Source organism: Lissotriton helveticus, chromosome 8, assembly GCF_964261635.1.
Source record: "Lissotriton helveticus chromosome 8, aLisHel1.1, whole genome shotgun sequence".
NCBI classification, from domain to species: Eukaryota; Metazoa; Chordata; class Amphibia; order Caudata; family Salamandridae; genus Lissotriton; species Lissotriton helveticus.
This window is the reverse complement of record NC_136069.1, coordinates 876,116,165-876,136,268: the sequence shown is the minus strand read 5'-3', so window position 1 is coordinate 876,136,268 and position 20,104 is coordinate 876,116,165. Positions and strand designations below refer to the sequence as shown.

General features: G+C 41.7%; 1 protein-coding gene across 2 annotated transcripts in view; it reads left to right on the top strand.

Annotated features, from left to right (window-relative positions):
• Nucleotides 1–20,104, top strand: part of EPHA3 (EPH receptor A3) — a 960,369-nt gene that overhangs the window by 687,069 nt on the left and 253,196 nt on the right. For both annotated transcript variants that reach the window (XM_078657673.1, XM_078657672.1), the window contains exon 11: nucleotides 16,531–16,716. In XM_078657673.1, the coding sequence (XP_078513799.1) occupies nucleotides 16,531–16,716 (186 nt within the window). The remainder of the gene's footprint in view (nucleotides 1–16,530; nucleotides 16,717–20,104) is intronic.

Genomic DNA, 20,104 nt, shown 5'->3' with positions numbered 1-20,104 from the left:
TCATTGGTGTGTTATTTTTACCCAGTCCCATGATAACCTGGATTATAGATGAGGGATTGTCTTTGACAAGTTCCTGGTTGTAAGATTTGGCTAGCTCCCCTGCCTTGCTCCAAGACTTTGTGGTGCTCATTCTTTTTGGCCTCTGAGCTTTGTAGTTGAAAGGTGTTGTGGTTCAACTGACTTATTGTGGCCTGGCTCTTCCTAGTCGTAGCAAAGAGGCTGGCCATCTAGAGTCCCAGCCCTGGAGCTCAACGATCATTTAACTACAGTAAGTAATACTTATTTCTTGTTATGAGCACCGTGGTACAACACCATTGCATTTGTGGCCCCTTCTCCTACCTGGTTGCTAAACAAGAATATGGATTTCAGAAACTTGTTCTGTTTTGGCAACATCTAGAATTAAGGGCATTAGGCAAGTATCCAAAGGATGTCCTAACCATATACTTTCATCTGAAGAAAGAGGAAAAGATGTTTTGGAGTCAGTTGTGCCCTGTGAAAGCACTCACAAACGTAATGCAGAGCAGGCCCTGATATTCACTACACAAATCTGCTTGGCTGGCACAACTGGATCAGGGAAGCAGGGGGATGTCAGAGGAGGGAGCCTTTATGGTTGAAGAATGTGCCTTCCAATTTCCAGGGTCTGGTGAATCATGTGTTATAAGGCCTGAAAGTGACCTGTCTGACAGCGTCATGGGCCAACACACCATCTGTCTCAGAGTTGTAATCTTTCTGAGAGGAGGAGGAGAAGAAATGAAATCAACTGCCAGTGTCACCTCACAGCCAACCTTAGTTTGCCTGTTACTAACTATTCGTGACATCTCTGCTGATGGATAGGGACCAGCTGCGTTTGAATGCTGCCATGCAGAATGTGCCCAGGTGAGCACAGCAGAGGTGATCCTGCCCATGTAGGCCTCTAGTCCTGGTACTGCCGCAGGTCCAATCAGATCATTACCCAGCAGGCATCCAACACTTCTCTTTCACCCTTACATTAATCATGGCCATCGTGCCATTCATCACTATCCCTTTGCTGGAGAGCAGGTACTCTATGTCATTGCTGCTGGCCCCGTGCCCATGGCTGATGGTGCCAGGATAAAATGGCTTCAGTTTTAAGATACTTCCTCTCAACCATAATCCTATAGTTACATATATCCCTAAGTGCAGGGATTTTCCTTCCATTGCAAAGTCCAATGGTCTTTTGGTGATTATACTAAAGATCATACAGCGTTCAATCCCAGATATCATCACAACTAGCTTGAATGTACCAGGTCCCCAGTGTAGCCCTTTGCAACTGATCACATGCAGCCTATTAGGGAAAGCAACTGGTGCTACATCCTTGCTCCGATTGGATGCCTCAACCCCGGAATGGATTTTGGAACTAAGAGCACACTGTACTGTTCCTATCATGTAGGATATGATAAGTGCACTTAATGCCAAGAAGTCCATTGTCATTTCTCCCTACTTCCGTAGTGGTAAAAACTGTCCCTCAAATGGTGGGGGATTATGTCACTACCAGAAATCTATCCGGCTCCTGGAAGTCACTGAAGAAAAGAAAATCTAATAATTCATCCTATGAAATATTTTACTAATTTATTTGTTTACTATGTAAGACATAGATACAGTTAGGAGACAGGGAAGTGAGTTGAAAGTCTGTTCGTGATATACTATATATTTGGGGCGGGGTCTGCTGACCACAAATCCCAAGGTGGTGGTTCCAGGCTGTGGCGTCAAACAAGACAGTGGAGTAAATCCATTTATACAGGATTATTTAGTGACTGAGTGTATGCCACTCATTGGCATTAAAATGGATTGTTAAAGCAAAACACCTGTGGTGCTATTATGGATAGATCAAGCACTTTCCAGAGCAACTGGACACCACCTCAAATTGACCTGCCTTGCACCAGCTTCTTAAAGTCATCTCTGTCATTGCATTAAAATGCTCTGTGCATGCCCGGGGTACTTTGACTATTACTTTAATCCACACAGAGACATTGCTAGCTCTCTTAAAGCATCCTAAAAAATGTGTTTATGTGCCATTTTCATGTCAACACAATGTGATCTTGTAAATATTGTGGTATATCTTTAAGATTTTTAAGAAGGTGCAGCAGGGAACGCCTTTATGCCAAAACAACTGAAAGGGATCGACGTTGGGAAATCCTTCCAGACACCCTTTTTTGGAAGGTCAGAATTACATCATTCTGACGGTTTTCTTACACTTACAGTTTTGTAGGAATCACTGAGTACAGTAATAGAAGTGTCCACAATGTCCTTACATAGTTGCAAGTACTGTAGAAGTATGTCATTGTCTCATATGCGGCTGCTAGAGCCTTAGTAGGCCTTCCCTGATTTTGCTCTATATCCGATACCATCCGTAGGTTGCATTGGCTCCCCATGGCTCAGCGAATTCAGTTTAAGACACTTGCACCCACATGCATCATTCCGGCCGTTTGCGAATTCCAAATGGCAAAAAATAGCGAATCGCAATTTGGAATTCGCAAAACGGGATGCATGAATATTTTCTAATATTATTAGCGATTCGGTAAAATTCGCATTTTTTACCGATTCGCAAATATTATGCGAATTCTAATTTGCTAATTCGCATTTCCCATTGATTCCTATGGGCCAAAAGGCCCCTAGGAATCAATGGGAATTGCGAATTTGCAAAATAGAATTCGCATAATGTTCATGCATTCCATGGGTGCAGGGGGGGGTCCAAAGGACCCCCCCCTGCACCCCTGAAATGTATTTTTAAGTGGATGTTTCACACACACATGTCCTAAGGACATGTGTGTCTGTAACATGCAAGTTGAAAAAATGCATTTTTTTGCTTTTTTTACAATTTTCGCAAATTAACACGAGGGTCAACCTCGTGTTCATTTGCACTTCCAATTTCCAAATTCGCAATTTTTAAAAAAATTATGCATTGCATTTAAGGAATCGCACAAATGCGATTCCTTAAATGCATTCGCATTTTTTAGAAATGCAAAAAAATGCGAATTGTGCAAAAAAGTTTGATGCATCCCAAAAATGGTTTTTGCATTCGCAAACGGCCGATTTTTCCGATTCGCACCGTTTGCGAATGCAAAAACCAATGATGCATGTGCCCGTATGCCTTTCTTTCAAAATTTTAAAACTTGCAACTCCTAAAATGCTCTGCAACCTTTTGACCCTGTACGTCCCAACTCGCGTACTACGCTCTGCAGGTCAACATTTGGTCAGGGTACCCCGGATCAAGCGCTGCCGAGCGGGAGGACGTTCCTTCTGCTATCTAGCAGCTAAACTGTGGAATTCACTACCAGCACACATACATGAATGGGAAAGCCTGTTAGACTTCAGAAAGGCTGTCAAAACCCACCTTTTTCCCCGAAACTAGCCTGTCTGGTATTACGCGCTGCTTATTTTCTCTGGAGTCAGTTATTTTTCTTCCACTAAGCGCCGGGACGCCCCTTTGCTTGGGCAGCTGAGAGCTATATAAACTATCGTAACATAACATAACATAACATATGATAATCTGCTGAGATTAAAAAAAAGATCAGTGCTAATTGATGATGCTCTTATGTGGTGTTGAGGAAATCCTCTTTGATGTTCAGCAATCAAATTTCTGTTCCTCTTGTGATTGGCAATTATGGCATAGATTATTTTGTTTCATGCACTGTTGTTGTCTGGTTAAATCATTTTCTAGGACATGACTGCAGAACAGTAGATTGAGCTCACATGGTAGTTAACTAGTATCTTGGTTATAGGAAAGGAACTATGCTTCGAAGGTGAGACAGATGCAGAAGCTTATATTTTGAGAACTATAGGCTAGATTGTAAGCAGGGTCCACAATGTATAATAGAGGGACTGATCTTGTTTTTCACTGCCATGTTACCAGGGGGGAACATATATATTTAATGTAGGTATCTCACATTATGTTAACCCCTGTCATATTGTCATTGTATACTATGTTATCTCAGGGACGTTTTGTGTAGCCCTCCTACACTGTATGATCTCTCCTCTCAGCACTAAAAACAAAGGATATTAGGATAAAATCCTTAAAAACAAGCATTGACAAAGCCAATGGGTCTGGACTTTTCCTTAGTGAAATTACTTCTTCATGGATGGAATGGCCAATTTGTTGGTGTTTGTATGGGTGGGTAAGTGGATGGATGTGGGAAAGAATAATTGTACTGATGGATGCAGGACTTCAAAGGAGAATCGTTAGAATGTGCAGGGGTGGGTGAATGGATGATTTACTTAGTGCATGGATGAATCAATTACTCAGGCACTCACTCTTAAAAAACTATTACATTACATCACAATGCATCCATGCAACTGTCGATCCATACATTCCCCTCATCCATTCTTGTAGCCGTCTCTCATTGCACTCACTACCCTATCAAACCGTTCATGCACTTATTCAAGCACCCACTCACTTACTCATCGAGGCAGGCACTCTTCTGTCCTTTCTTTAAACAAATATTGCATTCTGGGATTCATACGCTCACTCACCATTGCACCCAAACACTTGCAGAAACTCGACAATTCAAGAATTTTTTTTTTTTTTAAAAGAGGAACAATTAGAGTTTCTTCTTGGACAAAATATAGGAGAGAGTGTTGCGGAGCCCTGGAGACAGGGAGCTCCACTAGCAAGAAGTCAGCACAGAGAAGGACCATCCACCTTCTTGGAAAGAACAGAATATCGCTTTTTATTTGAGTTTTTGGGGGCGTTTTTAATCTCCAGATTCGATATGGGATTCCAATCCACTATGTAAAAGGATGACCTTCAGTATTTTGCTGGCCGGAGCTCTCGAGTTGGACAAATGTCAGAGAACAGATAACTAGGAGAGTGTTCTAGAAAGAGTGCTCAGTATGAAGCACCGGAGTATAATTCTGCATTCTGTTTTAACTTGCAATGCAAGTATTCTAATTTATAATATATAATAAAAACTACCTTGTAAATATAATTTTCTTTGTACCACCACGGAGAAGGTTAAAAAATGTCAGCCATGTGAGACAAGGGTTGGAGAAGCCACTTGTAGTCTGGCATCCCCCCATACTGACACAATGGGGCACATTTCTGGGAAAATGTCAGAGTGCGGAGGTGTGTCAAATTTGGCAGCGTCGCGCTCCAACATTTTTAAAATGCAGGGTTGCGCTGTATTCATAAGAATACGGCACATCCCTGTGTTTTCTATGGCGCTAAAGGTAGCTGCCATGCACCAGCACAGGCACCCTTGCACATAGCTCAAGGGTACCTGCGTTGCAGGGAACGATTGTTTATGTGCAAGAAAGTGTCCCTACCTGCATATAAAAAATCACTAATGACAACTCATTCTCTTCGTTTCACCATCCTAACATCTGCTCCTGCGTGGTGTTAGTTTTTGGCGCTGCCTCAGATTTACACTTCTTGTAAATCTGGGCAAGCGTCAAAAGCAATGGTTTTTGCGATGGAACACCCACAGCAACACCCATTGCTCGCCCCTTTCACGCTAAGTGGTGCATGTAAAGGGGCGTTATTTACAAGGCAGCGTTAAGCCACAAAAAGTGGCTTAACAGCACTTTGTAAATATGAAGAAGGGCATATTGACACCAGAATGTCGCGAAAAGTGATGTTCTGGTGGCGATATCTCCTTGTAAATAGGCCCCTACATTTTAAGATTATGCAGTGTAAAACTCGTTCGTCCATCGTTTTGATTGCAGTTGTAAAGCAGATTTCCTGATGACAAATATACTGTTGTACAAATGCATATGCAAAGACGTTTTCACGACAAGCATCCATTAACAACAACCTACCTACCCTTTTAAAGCAGGCCTGAAAGAAGCACTGAGCAGAAGTTAACTTCCCAGAGTGGAGCTAGCAATGAGTGATTAATGGGCTAACCACAGAGGCCACCAAAACTTTAAATACAGACTCCCCTGCCAGGAAATCAAAGTGAACAGTAGCTGCAAGAACTGACAAGTGTAACTGGAGGAAGTATAAATAAATGAACAAGCACCATTCATTTCCCAAGATTTATAGCTGTTTTTGTTTCAGCTCTGTATCCTCCCTCTGAAAAGTGGCTCCGGTTGAGCTCAGCTGACACCTTTATCTCAGTTAGGATTGTGGGGGGTGAAGTGGGAGGTGTGCTGGCCTGGTTTTTGTATGTACTGTATCGCTGATCGTGATAACATTTTAATGATTTGTTGGGCAGTGCATGGACTGCAAGTATGTATCATTATGTTTTGGCACGCCCTTTTTAATTGACTGAACTAGAATATTAACCTAGATGTCTCTATAGATTTTATTGTACACAATTGTTAATCAGCATTATAAATCAAAATGGTAAGAGTGCCTTGTATCACGTGGACACGGGTCCCTCGCAATGGCACCTTTCTTTCATATTAATACTTAAATCTAGCCGGGTGGAGCCAGTGGCTGTTGGGGGAGATCCCCAATACCTGGAGGGGTTGCAGGGTCCTACATCACTTCAACCTGTGTCATTTGAAATAAAAGTTTTTTATTATTATATATTTTGCATTTTGTAGTGATTTATAAGACGCAAAGTAGGTTTGCACTAAGCCTGACTGTATCAGAATACTCTCATTATAAGTTATCCCTCTGTTAAAACAAGGCATATTGGAAATGTGGTGTTTCACAATTCCTCTGCAACTCAATACTATATCTTGGATGAAGTATTATTTGTTTTTCCTGTCGTGTGAAACTTTCTGGGCAATGACCAATATACATGTTTTTAAGTCCAAATTAAAAATCGATAGCTGAAAAAAATTACTTCACATATACAATCAGATGTAATGTGCTTTCATTGAGAACAAACTTGAAGCAGGTATTTTGGCACTGGAAGCAGAACTCCGTGGTATTTTTAAGGAAGATACTTTTGTGCCTAGCCCTAGATTCCTTAAACTTAAATGCCGGATTACGTCAACATTTCCTCTGAAAAATTATTGTAATACTGATGGAAATTGACAGAATTTACCATTCCCAGCTATTGATATTCCGCATAATGGCAGGGCCTGGCAATCCAGCTTCTGCGGATTCTACTTCACAAAGTTGTCGCCTAAATACTGTTCATTGTCTGTCTGGTTCTTTTAGTGTCCAGTAACTTTCCCTATATTGGGTCTGGTCAGCACCGTTCCTTTTCACTATTGATATTCTCCTACACTGGCCATTAATTTTATGGTATGTCTAGTTCTTGTAGTTGATGTTTATGATCTAATAAATGTTTTACTAATGTCCTTTAATTACACAAAGAGGAAACTTGTCAATGAGATTTCTAAGGATTGGATTAGTGCGAACCCTTTAGAGATGATAACTAGGCCAGGCTGTGACGTTACTCCAAAAACACTCTACATCACACCACAAGGAAGCTGGATAACTTTGCATCTAATCAATAAAAGGTATCACTGTTTCTTCTGTACATAGAATAAGAGAGTAACTATTCATGGAAGTAAGTACCAGCCTGACAAATCTGAAAATTTGCGTTGGAGATGGACATTCTTTGACCAACCATTGCTATCTGTCCTAGTGGTATACCTTTGAGTCCGGGTAACTCAGAACAAGAGTAACACCCATGTTTATGATCTAAGCGACATGCAGCAGTAAATAAACATAAATGACCTTTGTTGAAGACACAATCTACGAGTGACAGAGGAAGGGCCATAAAGGGTTAGCAGAAAAATGTAAACTTCAAAACAATTCCTTTCTTTCTGATCCGAGGAACAGGATGAAATGAGTGGAGGTTTGAATATTAGTTCCTTTTCAGGAAAAATTAGGAAGAGTTGCTACTAATTGAACGCCTCTGGTTTCACCCTGTTCCTCATCAATCCTTTCTTGAGTACTCAGATGTCTATGCATCTGGTCTTTCCAAAGACTAAGGAGTCATTTAGAGCCAATTGGAGCATCGTCCATCCAGTTGAGAGGTCCCGCAATTGATTAGTCTATTAGTGCTGTGAAGGGAGTCACCATTGTGCCAACTACTCCTTTCAACGACACTGCAGTTTGCCAAATGAACTCCGTGTTCGAAGTTCCCACTCAACAAGCTTTTTGTATTGTGAAAATAAATTCTCAAAGTTGGAGCTTGATTTCACAATATAAAAAAATAGGCTGCCCCAAAGTGTAGATTGGTATATCCCTTCACACAGGGCTGTTCTTCATTTTTCCTAGCATTGTCTGCTGTGCCTAACGTGATGGACACAAGTAGGTTGAATGAGTGATGTTCGCCCTACCGTTAGTAGGGCAGGATGACTATCAGTGTGACAGTCCAGGTCAGAGGTTTACACAGTTGGAGCAAATGGAGGCTCCGCAAGTACAAAGCCCGCACCGCCTTGGACTCAAAATTGAGCAAGGGAAACTTAGAGTTTGACGGAGTAGGGAAACTCTCAATTTACGGCTAAATCAAGACTTAACATGGACCATGTCATCCCGCCAGTTGTCTGGCTTTCTTTCACCATCCTATCATACTCTTTGCCATTAGCTTAGATGTTTGGAAGCATCAATAAAAAGTTTTTTTCACAGCATATGTCAATAAACTACTTGGGAGTTACATCAGGTGAACTTTGTTGTTCTTATAAACTTGTTTAGTTTATTGCTACTTTTGACATCATGGGTATGTTTACTGGGCATGTTTACTGTACAGCACTAGAAGGTATAGGTGTATCAGTTACTACTAAATAGTGTTTATGGAGGTTATACTTATGCAACTCTTTATCTAATTTTTAATAATAATGTGTGGCTATTACTTCTTCCAAATGTGATAAGTTAGCTGGCACAGAAGGAGTGCAATCACAATAAAGATTGACCCTATATAAATGCAGGGACAATTACAATTGCATATGATGAGTTCTCACGATGTCCATATCTAGTGATTCATAAGAGAATGATTCTCAGTGGACTTGTTTGGGCTGCAATTTGGCTCATAAATTAAAGTGCAGGTTTTAGCTAAAAGGTTTAATCCCACCAGAGGTGCTCAAGGCGTGCGGAAATCATTATGCACAATTGCAATTTAGTCAAGCAAGTAAAAGAGTGCGATCTATAACAATAAGCAACAATAATTATTATAGAATGTTTCTTTGTTATTTTATCTGGGGGTGGACATTTTTTGTGACATGTGCTACGGTATTGCCCCCTTAAGGCTATAGCCAATACATATATTTAAAATAAATCTTTTTATGTTATGTTATGTTTACACACTAAACAGAAAATAAATTGGCCTAAATGTAGAAAAATATATTTTGCCTTCAAATCCAATAATACTGAAGTCTAGGATGATCATTAAATTGTATGAGGAAACCATTCAGTTTAAAAGTATGACATAGTGCAAATGTTGTGCTTTCACCAGTAATGGACCAACAGGGTATGGGAACCAGAATCTGAGAGAATATGCTTGTCCACACAGGGACAATTGAGTCTGTTATGGAAAGAAACTTTGAGTCTCATTTGCGCCGCCAGATCGTCACTTTTTGTGACGTTCCGTGGTGCAGGAGCCTGCTCCATATTTACGAGGTAGCACTAAGCCCCTTTTTTGGACTTAGTGCTGCCTCCTAAATATGGTTCCCTTTAACGCAGTATTCAGCATTAAAGGGACATTTAATGGGTGTTGCTGGGGGTGTTCCCAAAAACATCCATGGCTTTTTGACACTGCAGCAGATGTATGAGAAATTGTAAATCTGAGGCAGCACCAAAAACATAGGGGAGGCGTAAAGGTGGCACAACGAGGAGAAATATCTTTATTTCTTCTTGTTTTTCCTTTTTTTTGTCTGCTGCATTCTGCAGGACACATAGAAAGAGGAAAAAGCCTCTTGTGATTGTTTTTGTGCAGGAAGGTTTTACTCACTGCACAAAAATAATCAACCCTGCAACGCTGGCTGTTGCAAAGTCATCCTGTGCCCTGGGCACCCTAACTTTTTGCTGACTGATACTGGTGGTAACTGACTCTGACTGACCCTGGGCTCTGCCTAACCAGGCCCAGGGCCAGTGCTATGCTGAAAGAGACACATTAGAATACAGTTAAAACACCTACATACACTAGCGTACACAATGGTGTGGTCGGATACCCATGTGATTGGCATAACCTACGCTATAATCCCCTAGTATATGATAGGGTAGGGAGATTGAAACTACCTAGAAGCCCCAGTACCCTGGGAACGGCAGTTTAGAGGCCAGCAGCCTTTTTCTGTACTTGCATGGGTGCACTCTGAAGCCTAAAGTCAGTTAAAAAACAGCCCTGGGTGACAGGACTGCTTTAAAAAAGTAAATTGTGCCCAAACTCGACTTTGGTGTTTGGGGCACTTAAAAATGGATAACCTACACTGTTGTGGTATATTAGGGACCCCCAGGGTCTCCCCTAGGTATCCCAGGGGTGGCGGGTCAGGTATTTATAAGGTACACCCTTATATGCCTGGATAAAGTGAAATTTCACATTTCGCGCCCCACATTGTGGTAAAGTGCTGCACAAATTCAACTTTGATGCTAGGAACACTGCGGAGGGAGGATCTGCAATATTTCTACAGATTCAGAACCCCTAAATTCTCCCCTAGTTGCACATGGGGTGGGGGTCCTGTAGATATAAGACAACTATTTGTCTGTCCCAAGTCGTTTTTACCATTTCAAATCCCATGATACATAGGTTAACATGGTAGGAAGTTATTGATTAATAACTCTTGATAGGAGAGGGCTAGAAATGCCATTCAAACAGACCCCCCAGGATATAGCGGCATGGATTCGCAAATTTAGCAGCACAAAAATGGAAATTTTGCGGCACAAATATGGAAATTTAGCGGAAATTTTGCGGCATTTTATTTGGCCATTTTTCCTACAAAAAACACAGATATCTTAGCTTTTTTAGTTATTTAACAACATGAAGCTATGTATATTTGGTTTAATTACAATGTAGACACTTTGTTTCCCTCGAAAAGCATGCACAGATATTCGAGTGTATCTCTGGATATGGTTTGGGAATTCTCAACGTGTCAAATCCTGGTGCTGGTCATGGGGAAATGAAGTGGTGAAGTATTCCAGGGGCGTGACGTCGTTGGACAGTCCGCACCATTGGTCTCTTGAAGTGCATGCTCTGCTTGTTGTCGAACCAGACCTGGAGTAGGTGATGGCGTGACCGAGCGAGATGTCAAATGCAGAGTACACCCGAGTCCACCGTGATGACACCCTTTGGCTCACAGCCCTACTTATGCCTCGTCGTGATCCACGGTGCACTTTCGGTTCTCTGCAGCTATATGTGTACTGTGAATGCACCCTCTCCTAACCCCTAAACTCCAACATGCAGAACTCCCTATGCATTCCCAAGTCCAATGGCAAATCCAGAAGTCTCTTCTAAGTAGCTGCCCGCCCCTACCAATCCCCACACCTGTGCAACGCAAACAACCTGCTCACTTTCAAGAAACTGCTGGAAACACATCTCTTCAAGAACATGTTCCACACTTTCTTGCATCCTTCTCTTTTCTCTCTGCCCCTAGAAGCAATTCAGGCATCCGGTGCACACTATATAAATATATGTAAATAAAATAAGTAATTAGTGGCAGTGCAGCTTGCATTGTGGGCACCCCACCTGCAAAATCGTATGCAGTGATGTGGCCAGGAGTATAGGGTGGTACTTGGGCACGCACAGCTATCTTCCCTAAAGGGCTGTAGTGACTGTGCGAGGTTGGACCTGAAGAAGAAAGGCTGCAGTGCATATTAGATAAAAACAAACACTCCTGAGGGCATTGTGGTGTCGTATTTACCAAAGCCTCTATCAAGCTGGGCGTGTATCTGGCTAGGTAATAAAGGACCTCCTCTGGCAATTGAATGGCATTTATTTTCTACCACAGATCTACCCGGTCCAAGGCGCCCAAGGGGCCATTTCCCATAATAAGTGTGACAATTCAGACTATTTTAGGTCACACAAAGCTATAATAGTGGCATGAGCGGTTGGGATTATTAATTTTCAATCTATATTGTGTAAATAAACACTGCTGTTGTGCTAATCTCAAAATTAAAAACAGTGCCACCATCTGAAACTAGGGGTGGTACACTTTTGCAGACACTTGGTAACATATAAGATCAAGAGGGAAGAGAAAACAAGTAACTCAAAGACATCAAATCAGCATCACAAGGAATTATTAACAAGGGGAACGGTGGGTGTGATATAGGCAAAGGAATGGAAGGGAGGGTATTAGGGAGTTTCGGTGCATTCAAAGCAAAGACACATAACAGGCAGGCTCTTCTGCTCAACAAGGAGCTTCAAGCCACTGAAAACTAGGAATCATGCCTTGAGTACTGATGTTAGAAGGGAAGGATGTAGAAAGAGAGAATGGCTAAAAAACAAACAAAAAAATTAATTGGCAACATATTATGTAAAGTGGTACAGACTGGGATAGTGTGCCAAATGACAAACAAAATGTGTTCTCCTCAGTGCACGTTCAGATCTGTGCTGCATTAAAAACAGACTGGAGTTTGAATACGTTCTTTCTATGTAGATAACATGGTGTTTCTCTAAGAGGGAAAGGGGGACCAGGACCAGACAGGTGAATGCAGTGTGCAAGTGTACCTGTATGTTATGAAATGTTTTAGGGTTCTCTTACTCTCCTATTCCTGCTCCCAGGCGGTAGCATCAGGGGCACACGAAATACGTGACACTTCCTATTTCGTACACATTCAGTGGAACTAATGGGTTAGCCTATGTCAGACAAAAGGTTAGGTGGTCAAATGAATTTCTACATCTCCCCATGCCATCGTGGCAACCATCTTAGAGATGCACAGGTGACCAAAATTGGTGCACACAGATTTAATAATATTGAAGAGGCCGCACAATCATCTGGGACCTTTATGAAATTTGTAAATCCCTTAGGATGCAAAAAGTGGGCAAAAACGGCTGCTGCATTTCTGGTGCACTTCTTTACCATGGCCACTTGGATCGTTAAAATAAAGGTCTTCTTTTGAGTCAATATATAGGCTGTACAGTGAACAAGAAATACAGTTCCAAAGGCTCTACACTTTGTGCCTCCAAGTTCCTATACTACCTCCCAATCCCCAAACCCTTTTACCTTGAATCTCCAGCTAGCCAGAAGAAAATGACTGCATGCCCAGATCAAAGAACTATAGTTATAGAACTTGCTTTAGGCTGCAATTTCTGGATGTGTGTACAGATGCTTCTGCTGTGATGTGTAGTTACTTTCAATACAGTGAGGGAGCTATGGTCACATTGTCAATGTACAGAGTTTTGGTTTTCCAAGTACTTTTAATGCCCCTCAATCACTGTGACTGTGTTTTGTAAATATTGCGTAAATATCGCGTAATTGGGAGTTTTGCAGCTGTTTTACTGTACTCTTGATTTACTAGGCCCTTCTAATTATTTTTACTACAGAACTTCACCTAATGCCACTTATTTGGTTCTTGTTTCCGGTCTATCAGGTCCTCTCCTGATGTCTGATATTGACTTGCAATGATTGCAGAGCAAAATTGTTTCACAACATTGGTAATTTGTCTGAGGCCGCCTGCGTTATGTCTCGTGGCCTTGGTGTTTTGTGTTAGGCTGACCCCGGCATTGCACGGCTCCGATTCAAACTGGCGCGCAAACTTTCTCTTCTAATCTCTAGAAGGGATTTTGCCACCAGGCCAAATCTCCATTTCAGATTTGAAAGCTGGGGCAAAGGTAAGTGTTCGCAGGTTTGAGATCATGTTTAAAATCAGATGACATCTTTGTCAAACAGTGCAGTGTGTACGGGAAAAAAGGGAAAAAAAACACCCTGTCTGGGTTTCAGTAGTCGAGGAATTTGATCCCCGAGAGAACAGACCTTGGCCTTGCGTGTTGTTTAACTCTTTAAACAGACCCCCCAGGATATAGTGGCATGGATTAGCTTTTGTAAAAATACCGCGATTTCTACGAAAGTGCCGATTTCGCGGGCACTTTTGTAAAAATCGCGGCATTTTTACAAAAGTGCCGATTTCGCGGCAAACCGCGAAATCGCGAAATCGCGATATCCTGGAGGGTCTGTTCAAAGACTTTCCAGAATGGTATTAATAAATCCAACAATACCATAATGTTGAATTTCTCCTAAAGTGTACATACAAGTTATAAGACTTTCCTGTTTGTAAGTCCAAATTCAGCCTTCCAGTGTTCTGCACTAATTGGTTAGATTTAAGTGGATTAGCCAGGCTGAAGAGGTGATAAAAACCCCTGGGGTTAACCAGCTCTGCTGGCAGGGCAGTGTGCGGTTCCATAGGAATACCAGACCAGGGTGAGGAGTCATAAACTATGGTGTTCAAAGAGGAGAGTGGAGACCAGTGTCATTTACAGCTCTGAACTTCCCACCTTAGGCAGATGGTAGGATTAAGGAAGTAAGTTAGTGATCCTAAAGGTGTATTTAGCCAGCTCTTAACTCCTTTCTGGAAAATCAGCCATTATGGATTTGGAAGATTTGATGCACTCTGGGACAAAATAATGCCACACTCTACAGGATGTGGTCATATCTTTGAGGAATTACCCTGCTCCCATAGGTCAGAAGTGACCTCCTGCTTGACCCAGAGAACTTGGAATAAGTATCTGAGGGGCAGAGCCCTCCAGATCTGCTGCTTGAAACTTACTGAAGCAAGAAGTGCCCTGTTGAGAAGTTTTGCTGTGCAAAGATTTATAAGGCCCAACCTCTGAAGACCGCACCATCTGAAACTACAGCACTTTGGATTATCTTGCTGGAAAAAAACTAAAGAGTGGACTCCCTGAAAGCTACAGGTTAAAAGAGCTCCTCTGGAACATTACCAACTACATCTACACCTTGGAGAACCGTCAGTGAATTTGTAAGGGTTTTGTACCTGTGGATTGTGGGAACTGACGTCCTCAACTTTCAAGGACATTCTTAGAGCTTCCAGACCCTTGGAGTGAGTTTGAGACAATTTGGGACCCCTTGAGGAACTTCAGAAAGAAGTAAGTCAAGAAGTTTGGAGAACATCGGAGCAACTTTGAAAAAAAGCTCCATAGAGGGACCGACTCAACCTGGCCAGCCAGGCCGCCTGCCTTCAACCGTGAGCCGGCCAAGTCAACCAGGTTTGCCCAGCTAAACACTCCATCGCTCGACCTTCCAGAGATTGCCCGGGACTAGAAGAAAACTGAATCCGGTGAACCCTCACTGTATCCGGCTACATGAAGAGCATCGAGAGACCCAATGAGAAAAAGCTCCAGAAAAGTTTCTAAGTCAGCTCGTAGAAAAGGTGACCGGGAGCAAGCGCGAAAGTCAAGCCGCCTGCCTTCCATCGCATGCCAGCCTGGATTCCTGGGTTGCCCCGCTGAAGCGATTTTGAAATATTTTCCAAGTCCGCTCCAGAGAAGGTGACCTGGCCCTCGTCACAAGTGAAGCCAGCGAACCCTCACGAATCCGGACTGACTGGGAGGTTTGAGGGGCCTCGAGAAGAAAAGCTTCAGAAAAGTTTCTAAGTGTGAAGGTAGAAACTGAGACCGGGACCTGCCGCGAGCTGTAGCCATTCAGGGCTCCATCGCGTATGGCCTGAAAATTTGACTTTGACCTGGTCTATCGCAAGCAGGTATCACAATATGGTACTATAATCTTCTAATTGCTATATTTTAATAAATCTTTGAAAATTCATATCTCCGGTTCCCTACATTGGATTTTTGTCGTTTTGGTGTCATTTTAAAGATAAAAATATTTCCTATTGTTATAAATTGTTGTTGGATTTTTATTATGTGTTGTGTCTTAATTATTTACTGTGATGGTGGTTTTAAATGCTTTACATAGCTGTCTTTGAAGACAGATACGGCGCATTCCTGTCCTTTTCTTTCACTGTATGGCAGCCCAGTAGGAAGGCCTGCGGTGCTCCCCTCTGGCAAAACCTCATAAATGAGGCCATATGGTGGTAGCAAAAAACACTTCAATAAGGAGCAGGTTTCAAATGCTGGCTGACACGAATTCCAATGTAGTGGACAGACTTTATGGATGCCCTGAGAAGTAAACTTAAAAAACTACTCAAAACGTTTCAAGAGGTAACAAGTACATCTGGGCAAAAGACAATGCATGCCTATTTTGCATTGCCCTACACAAATCTCCTTTAAAAAATATTTTGAAAAATGCCAAACATTATCATTTATCTCATAATCATCTACATTTATACCACAAACATGGTGCCGGAACATAAATTATATTCTATCACAGGAGAGTAGTTACAAGTGAACCATGATCGACAAACTGGATACAAATGTTTATATTCACACTGCAGGATTCTCTGATAGTAATATTAAAAGTAATAACACTAACTTTTATAATTAGTTTTTTTGCAAAGAGTTAGCTACCCTTTTGTCTCTTCATAGAATTGTATATTAACACCATCCGTGCGGTGCATTTTCCCGCTGTGCGCTGAAGTTTTAAAAAACCCGCGGTTCATGACGAGCTCAGCTCGTCATGAGCGTACGAGAGGTGTACCTCATGACGAGCTGAGCTTGTCATGAGCGTCGAAGGGGTTAAAGGGATTTCCTTTACCCAGAGTAATAGTACTCAGTGTTTTTTTTTTTCTGTGTGCATTAAGTCATCCATAATGTTTCTCTTTCCCTACAGGGGAGTTTGGGGAAGTGTGCAGTGGTCGTTTAAAACTTCCCTCCAAAAAAGAGATTTGTGTGGCTATTAAAACCTTGAAGGCCGGTTATACGGAGAAGCAGAGGAGAGATTTCCTGAGTGAAGCCAGCATCATGGGACAATTTGATCATCCAAACATCATTCGTCTGGAAGGAGTTGCTACTAAAAGTAAGCACTAGAAGTAAGGCAAGTGTGGGGGCCTCACTCCCTACTCATTAAAGTTTACAATTCTCACTCAGATTGCTTTCTGCGCTTGATGATACGCCTTTCTCTCCTAAATTGTTATGGCCAGAGAGAGGAATACATGTAAATTAACAAGCAAAGTTTTATGCCTGCTTATTTATGTATTGCTTCATGATGGCACTCAGCCCATTTCTATATGTTTCTGATATGTAGCCACTGATCCGTACCGAGGTTAAGTAATTTGTCCATGATCACACCATGTACTAAGTACAGAAGTCACTTATAGAACATGTGCACAGGTGGCGAATTGTTCCTCTGAAACAGTCTTGTTTGTCATGTTTAACAACTGTAATAAAAATACCTGGATTATGAGCCCTTTACTTTTCCTGGAAGAAAACAGTAGAGAAACCATTAAGAAAATGATTCTTTTTATTAGTGATCATTTGTGATGTTTTAAGAAAACGTTGAGAGTTTTATGGTGATACTTTTCTTGATTTATTATTTTATTAAGTCTGCTATCTATTGCAGTAAGTTTGAAATTGTTCTCTGACTTTCTTTTTCATTGTGTGCATTGTAAGAAAGTTGCTGGAGAAAGTAAATATTATTAATATTATTATTATTATTGGCATTATTATTACTTATTATTATTGTCATATGATATTTTGTTTAGAAATTATGACAATTGTATCATGTGAAGGGGAAAAACGAAGAGAAGAAATGGCATAGTGCAAACCACATTGTGATCTTGTATGACAGGATGCTCACTCTCTGATTGCCACAGTGTCTATATCCTGCATATTAAAATATGTAAAATTATAGCCAAGCCAGGTTACTTTTATTTCCATATTATACCAAGTTCAAACATGGTGCCTTTGCAAGAGCTGATTGCACAATGGGCCTCCCAGCAGGGCAAGTCATTTGTGTCCTCCCACTGCCCCTCTTCTGAGAGAACCTCACAGCGTGCCACAAGTCTGTCAGGCAAGGGACCTGGCTGGTTACCAGGGCAGCATTTTCCAGCAGTAAAATAACAACAAGTTCTCATATAATGCTAAATACCATACTGCTGTCATTCTGTCTGCAATGCTAAGTACTGCACTTCTGCTATTTCTAAAGTAGTGTAAATAACTTATGTTACTATTACCAAATGTATGATATTCAATATGTACCCACCTCAAAAGGACTGAAGGCTAAGGCTAAGCTTGCTTTACCATTGCCGCTACACTTAATTTTATCCTTTGCCATATGTCAGTCCATCAGCCATCCTCCCGGTCATCCTTCAAGAGCAGCTGCATAACAGCTACCCTGCACCTCAGTAGGGTGAAACCAACACCTTTATTTCCTAATGTGTTTGAAGGAGTTTGTTTGGCCCATTTCATGTAGGAGTGGGAAGGAAAAAACTAATAGAGTAAGACCACTTTTTGATATTCACAAGCTGAGAAACAGGAGACTGAGGAGAGAGATATATAGAGAGAGAAAGAGGAAGGTGAGCAGGTACATCCTGCTAACAGAAAAGGATAAGCTGACACAGTCCATTATGTTTTTGTAATCAGTTTCACAATGAAAGAAGGCAGAATTGGCATGTATTCCTTGCTTGTCTTTGATGGAGATAAATAATATAGCTTTATATCCGATGTAGCAGATACACCAGCTATTGAAGGCCTACTCCAGCATTATTGGCATGAGCCAAAGTTGAAAGTCTATACCAAGGAAGTAGGTCTTTAAAGACAGGTATAGCCCACTACACTAGATGATAACGCTGTTAGAACATTTGGGTGAGGAAGACCAGCAGTAGTTCTGTTTCAAATGTCTCAAATTGAGTCTTTAACTACGGCCTGACCTTTTCTCGTGTTCCACGGGGTATGGCACACCCTGTTTTATGTTTTGGGCTAAAGTCTGCAGCTATAACATTAGTCTGTCACGAGCAGAATGGGCTTATTGTCCAGAACCACTGGCCTTCTACTATTTTGGTCCTGACAAAGGACAAAAATACTGTTTTGGCATTTCATGTCCAAGACATGCTGACCCAGCCACGAGGTGTTGTGGCTCAATAACTCATTCACTACTACACCGCCTTTTTTCTTTTAACCTTGTTTCCTTTAACCTTGTCCCAAGCCTCACTTTCTTTGTTAAAATACATTCTCAAATGCAAGATAGGAGATCATTTTAACTTGTCACCACTGTCACCATCCAGACAGTCTGCCTCTTTGTGGCGGACGGTAAGTCACATGGAGAAAAGAACATTCAAGAAACAGACCCAATGATGACACTATCCACCGCAAGTTGTGAAAGTGTGGTTGAGGGACTCCAAGTCAAAATTCCCGGAGACTCTGGCATATTGACATATGTGATTTATTCCCCCCCCCCCAACTGATTATTATATTAGAACATTCTGCCTCATGAGGGAGAATTGTCTTACCTAGAAAATGCAGCCTCCTGGGAGACGCACTTGCCCCTCTGAATCTTAAGTGGGTTTCTCCACTCTTTCTGTGGGTGTTTCTCACAGTTGCTGGTGTGTGCACATAACAGAAGCTGTGAAAGTGGGCAGCACTCATGCCCTGATTTTACTTGGGCTCTGCCAACTGTTTGCCTTTCTGTGGCAGAACCTAAGGAGACAGGAGATGAGCAGGGTTCCCTTTCCTTCCTTCCCAGGCTCCAGTGTCAGAGAGCAACAGGAGGCGAGGAAAGCCTCAATTTGTGCCTTCAATTACAGCCTCTGATGCTCTCATTCCCCTCCACAATCCACACAGCATGTTGAGAGGTGCTAACGCGGGATTACTGGTTACTAATTATCTTACCAAATCCCATTTCCTGTCGACTGAATCGTTGGTACCTGTCTTGAGTAAAAGGTAATCTCACAATAAAAAATCAATTTAAGAACTTACACCACTCTAAATGACCACTGACCAAAATTAAGTTTTAAAGATTTAATATAAAGTCAAAGATAACTGAAGATACAAACTTCTCAAAATGAGATTCAAAAGGTATATCGGTATCACTATGAACATGAACTTCTTGAATAGTCTGAGTCTGAAGAACAAAATAATAAGTACAAGTTCGAATACCATCAGGGTTGCTAAAATGGATACAAGTTGCAACCTCAAAGTCATTACAGAAAAGAAAATTAAGGTTAGTCTGTCCCTACACTACACTAAATGACATCCCTACTTAGCAAGATCTTAACCCTCTAGGTGTCAGCCGTGGTGATTTCCTAAGAAGATCACGCACTTCTCTTTGTCTCTTCTCAGATAATGGGTCTCTCCTGATCAGCCTATCTGCCTACCCATCCGCTTCCTTAGGCTCCCAAAATCATCTGCCCTGCTCTCCTCCCGGGTCACTTTCCCTAATACCAAATCACATTTCCAATAGAAACGCC